The sequence below is a fragment of the Bacillus rossius genome, chromosome 6 (genome assembly GCF_032445375.1).
Source record: "Bacillus rossius redtenbacheri isolate Brsri chromosome 6, Brsri_v3, whole genome shotgun sequence".
Lineage (NCBI taxonomy): Eukaryota > Metazoa > Arthropoda > Insecta > Phasmatodea > Bacillidae > Bacillus > Bacillus rossius.
The window spans coordinates 73,984,171-73,989,993 of record NC_086334.1 but is presented as its reverse complement, the minus strand read 5'-3'; the positions used below and the strand labels follow the sequence as shown (position 1 = coordinate 73,989,993).

At 40.4% G+C, this 5,823-nt stretch overlaps 1 protein-coding gene across 1 annotated transcript; it reads right to left on the bottom strand.

The window, feature by feature from the left end:
* Window positions 1-2,068: 2,068 nt before the first annotated feature.
* Window positions 2,069-5,606, bottom strand: LOC134533301 (basic proline-rich protein-like). Its single transcript, XM_063370776.1, has 2 exons — window positions 5,523-5,606; window positions 2,069-5,040 (listed from the first exon to the last, which is right to left on the bottom strand). The coding sequence occupies exon 2, from the start codon at window positions 3,924-3,926 to the stop codon at window positions 2,817-2,819; it is 1,110 nt and encodes a 369-aa protein (XP_063226846.1). The 5' UTR covers window positions 3,927-5,040; window positions 5,523-5,606; the 3' UTR covers window positions 2,069-2,816.
* Window positions 5,607-5,823: the final 217 nt, after the last annotated feature.

Below are 5,823 nucleotides of genomic sequence, written 5' to 3'. Positions count from 1 at the left end.
AGGTCAACACATACAATGTTATTACTCACACAACCCAAATTTTGTTTGTCAAGCAACAGTGGGTGTTTAAAATTGACATGTGGGTACCTGTGTTTGGGTCACGGACATATTCCACTTCTGCCCCTTCCCTTCCCAGAAGGCGCACAAAATTGGACACACCCACCAACTGTGCATTTTCAATCATTCACTGAAATAAAAATATTATAAAAATAGCTACATAAACAAACATGACAGATACATAACTATGCACATGATTAATTACTATGTGCCTAGTTTGACCTTTGCCCCACTGAGACCGATAAACCACCGCTCCATAAACCTTATGTACTAATAGATATTGAAAGCAACTGTTGATAAAAGTGGTTTTGTGGAGAAAATTTATTCTCTTTAATTACATAAGTTATTACGTGTGATCGGTGCCCTTCTACAAAAAAAGATCTGAAACTGATCCATGTGGATAATAAACCATCAGAATTCATGAATTTCATTTTGAATTTTTTTTTTAAAGGTGCTAAATTGGGGACGCCAATGTGCATTTGCACCAGCCCCCGTTGTTCAACAGCTGTGATTGCAGCGTCTTGGAACAATATAAAACAAGAATGTCACCAGGCGTTACTTAATCATACTGAATGTATATGAAGAGCAAAAACAGTACTACATAAACTTATTCATTTATGTAATCGGCTAAGGACCTGTGTCGCTTGTTAACTACCTGAAGAACATAACTGTTATAAACTGTTGTGGGTATACAACATGTCTATCTGCTTACATACATAATATATAAAAATTGCAGGAAATAATAGTGTAGCCACTCAGCTGATGTCCACAACTAACAAAAAAATAATTTGTATAAGTTTCTAAAATATTTGCCCTTCGAAATTTATTCCTATATAATTTTTCCTTAGTTTAAATTTTGATTAAACTTTGACATGATCGAGTATTTTATGAGCGGCTGTGTAAAATAAAGTTTCTTTTCAGGCAAGCATCATTTATGATTAGATGATTATTTCTTATTAAGTTTGGCATGCTAGGCCATTGTTATCAATGGTTCAAATAATTGGTATTTTTTGCTACATAATTATGTAAAATAAGCTGGGAAAACTTTTTCTGCGATAAACAACAGCTCACTTGAATTTACACTTTATGTGGAGACAACATAATTCTTCAAAAATTAACCTGAAATATATATATTTTTTACCAAAAACAAAATGGTTAAAAAAGGTATAAATATAATACACTTAAGAAAATAGAAAAATTAACGGGATTGTTACTGGAGACAAAAGTTATGATTCCTAATACTATGCACAACCTTAAAAAATTTAAATATGTTAGAAATATGATAGTTTTAAATGAAAATATTTAATAGTACGATACTTAGTTAAATTTATTATTTATTTGATAGTCTGTGCTGCAGGTCGGTTAGTCGCATGGTTTCTTTTAAGACCACTGGTTTGATACAAGGGTCAGTATCAAGCGTGCCTCTTTCCCTTTGCTGCGCTTTACCCCCCCCCTCCCCCCCCCCCCTTACCAAAACCCTTCAACCCCCCTCCTTCTACCCCCCCTTATATTATTGGGTAATGCTCTCCTATTTTACTTGCATCACTGCAGGAATAATATGCAGAGATCAACAACAAATATTTTTGTAACAGTCAATATCCATCTAGACATCTGGAATGTCCGCTATCCGAGCTGAATAGGTAACAGTAACCAGCGAGGAGATAATAAGAGGCCACCCGCAAAAACGTAACACTCGACAGGCTGAACGAGTCACGACTCGTGATAACATAAAATCTGCTATGATTAGAAAAGAACGCATATTTTGCAAAAAAGTTTTAGCAGCAACTTATTCAAACTAATGGATTCTGGCAAAAGATTCGTTCTGCCCATCACTATTTCACAAGTTTGAAAATGATGTTCCGAAACTATATAAGTGTGAGTGCCTATTTTCTGGGCTATTTGACTCGTTGTAGCACATGTGATTTAAGTATTCATATTCTTCCAGAGCTTCCATGAGAATAATATTAATTCGTAAGTTAAGTATGTACATAATAAATTTTAAAAGTGCTTCTTTATTTCTTTTTTTTTTTGTACGGTGGTTGCTGCTCACAATAAGAAAGCATTTATTTTCACAAAAAAATTTAGACTTGTATACTAATGACACTTAAAAACATGAAACATGTAGACTGAGGTGAAGTTAGATTCGAATCTCAGATTCTCTTTCAAACGCATGCCGTAATTATGGTACAGCGCGATAAAAAAGAAAGAAAATAACACAGGGCTTCAGTGCGATAAGGATGTACGTAGATTCTCTATTTGATACAACACAAGGTAACAACTAATTTAATTATTAAATTAAAATGCGTCTGGAGAACAAAATGTATCATCAGATTCCATAAGATAAAGGTTACTGTTCGCTGCACAGTCCTGTGAACTTGAACTGGACAATTTTTTGCACTCATGGCTGTAAAAATCGACAAGTTTAAGGTGGTTTCAAATTAGAACAGATATTTGTACACTATAGAGACGTACGTCACCTTAATGTACTCTCCCATGGCTACAGTGTAAATTAATAGATTCCATGAGATATCGGTTACTGTTCGTTGCACAGTCCTCTGAACTTGGCAATTTTGAACTCTCGCCTGTCAAAATCGCAAATTTAAGGTGCTTTAAAATTAGAAAAGAATCATGTACACTATAGAGATGTATCACTGAGGATAAGTTAGATTCAAATCTCAGGTTAGAAGCAAAATTCGTACCATGATTATGGTACACACAATAATATCACGGAAATTCTTGAGCAAAAATGGCATGTCATTTTAAAAAAGCTGATGAAGCCCAGAGGATGCGCGGCCAGGTGATGAAGCCCAGGGGATGCGCGGCCAGGTGATGGAGCCCAGGGGATGCGCGGCCAGGTGATGGAGCCCAGGTGATGGAGCCCAGGGGATGCGCGGCCAGGTGATGGAGCCCAGGGGATGCGCGGCCAGGTGATGGAGCCCAGGGGATGCGCGGCCAGGTGATGGAGCCCAGGGGATGCGCGGCCAGGTGATGGAGCCCAGGGGATGCGCGGCCAGGTGATGGAGCCCAGGGGATGCGCGGCCAGGTGATGGAGCCCAGGGGATGCGCGGCCAGGTGATGGAGCCCAGGGGATGCGCGGCCAGGTGATGGAGCCCAGGGGATGCGCGGCCAGGTGATGGAGCCCAGGGGATGCGCGGCCAGGTGATGGAGCCCAGGGGATGCGCGGCCAGGTGATGGAGCCCAGGGGATGCGCGGCCAGGTGATGGAGCCCAGGGGATGCGCGGCCAGGTGATGGAGCCCAGGGGATGCGCGGCCAGGTGATGGAGCCCAGGGGATGCGCGGCCAGGTGATGGAGCCCAGGGGATGCGCGGCCAGGTGATGGAGCCCAGGGGATGCGCGGCCAGGTGATGGAGCCCAGGGGATGCGCGGCCAGGTGATGGAGCCCAGGGGATGCGCGGCCAGGTGATGGAGCCCAGGGGATGCGCGGCCAGGTGATGGAGCCCAGGGGATGCGCGGCCAGGTGATGGAGCCCAGGGGATGCGCGGCCAGGTGATGGAGCCCAGGGGATGCGCGGCCAGGTGATGGAGCCCAGGGGATGCGCGGCCAGGTGATGGAGCCCAGGGGATGCGCGGCCAGGTGATGGAGCCCAGGGGATGCGCGGCCAGGTGATGGAGCCCAGGGGATGCGCGGCCAGGTGATGGAGCCCAGGGGATGCGCGGCCAGGTGATGGAGCCCAGGGGATGCGCGGCCAGGTGATGGAGCCCAGGGGATGCGCGGCCAGGTGATGGAGCCCAGGGGATGCGCGGCCAGGTGATGGAGCCCAGGGGATGCGCGGCCAGGTGATGGAGCCCAGGGGATGCGCGGCCAGGTGATGGAGCCCAGGGGATGCGCGGCCAGGTGATGGAGCCCATGGGATGCGCAGCCGCAATTGTAAATGCAAGAGATACCCCAACATTCAATACCGTAAAATAAGTGTTTATCGTATTAAATAAACCTATTATAAGTTATTAGCTATACATAGAACTATCCTATGTTTAAAGGATGCATATTTGATTTGTTGCAGTTAATAGTTATGATCAGGGCTATATTCAAATGAATATAGGTACTAGGAGTGTATTCCTGATGTGAGTAACAGAGTCATTTGGTATATCTATATTTCCAAATTAATCATAATAGCGGAAACATGTTGTAATAAACTGAACCTTCTAAAGATAGACATTATATAACAAATGCTACAAAACAATGAATTTTGCTAGAAACTAAAAATCGGATGGGGTTAAACTAATTACTAATATAATCCTAGTGGTAGAGACTAAGAGTATCTATGCTCTACCGCGATAGTCACCAATGCTAGCGTTGTAATATTTGGGTTGGACATTTGTAAGTTGTATATGTGTGTGTGCATCCTACTCTCCAGTGTATTGAATGACATTTGGAGTTACTAGTGATCACCAAGTAATAAATATATGTTCAACGTAAAATGTTATTTTTCGTGAAGAATTACATACAATGATATTGCAGTACTTAAATTTTTATGGAAGAACCGCACTGGGTAATATCTGTACGAACATATATTCATTGTATGGTCTTGAAATACAAAAACAAATGAGTTCAGCAATGTACCACATAACCCATTGTTTCCATGACGTTAAACAAGTACTTAAGTAAAATATATTTAAAAAAAAACCATCTTTAAAATTGGTTCCAACTCAGCCAATAAACACTGTCATGTAATGAACTTAAACAGCCTTGGCCTTTAGCCACTGTGACCCTTTGTTATAACCTCACATAAAACTGTGTATCTCCCCGAATTCTTTTCAACAACTCTCATGCAAAAGTTTTGTCATTAGAATCATTGAAGTGAAATAGTGTTTATGATACAGAGCTCTCATATTTCATATTAGTATTAAGTTTAATTACAAGTCACCATACCTGCCTTACACCATGTTTGAAAGGTGCCTCAGCACAGCGGCCATCCCTGTTCTGTTCCAGTGCAACAGGTCTCTCCTCTTGGTGCGTCCATACCTTGGGAAAAAAATATTTATCATAAAATCATGTTACTAGTTTTATTATATCAGTTATTGAGAAATATCAGTGCAATGGAAACACTTAAGGGTACAAAAATAATATTATATAACTTAGATAGCATCACTTGTTACTGCCACTTTAAAAAAGATTGTAATGTTAGAAGTAACATCAATTCACTATGGAATAATTAAAAGCTATACACTTACATTACTATTTTCAAAATGTTTTAAAGATTTAATTATTTAAAAGCTTCTATCAATTTCACCATTTACCATACCTTGTCATATATTACATGCAGTATATTTGATACAGGTGTAATATTTATACCATATTCTTGATTTTATAATTTAACATTAACTTCAATATTAGGTTTAAACAACAATGTAACTTGTTGCATTTCATCTGTGAAACATAACTTCAGGGCCTACATGTTAAATGTCCTCAACATAATTAACACTACATGTGTGTACAATACTTACTTATGTCATAATAATCAACTACCACGTCTCCATTGTCTCCAATGAACAAATGGTCAAGGTCGATGACCTTGAAATGCAAGACCTCTGAAATCATAATACATCATAAAAGGTTTAGATAATTAACAAATAAACTACTTTACTCAACAACCATCCATCCATATGCATATCTGACAAAAGAGGAAAAGAAATGTTGAACTGGGTTTGAAACAAATACATAAATAGTTTTAAATATAACACGTACCTCAATTCATTCACAAATACTTAGATGATACTTTTACCATATATAGTTGCTAATATTGAT

Bases quoted from the DNA above. Each gene is read 5' to 3' on its own strand.
- LOC134533301 (XM_063370776.1), bottom strand. From the start codon at position 3,926: ATGGGCTCCATCACCTGGCCGCGCATCCCCTGGGCTCCATCACCTGGC.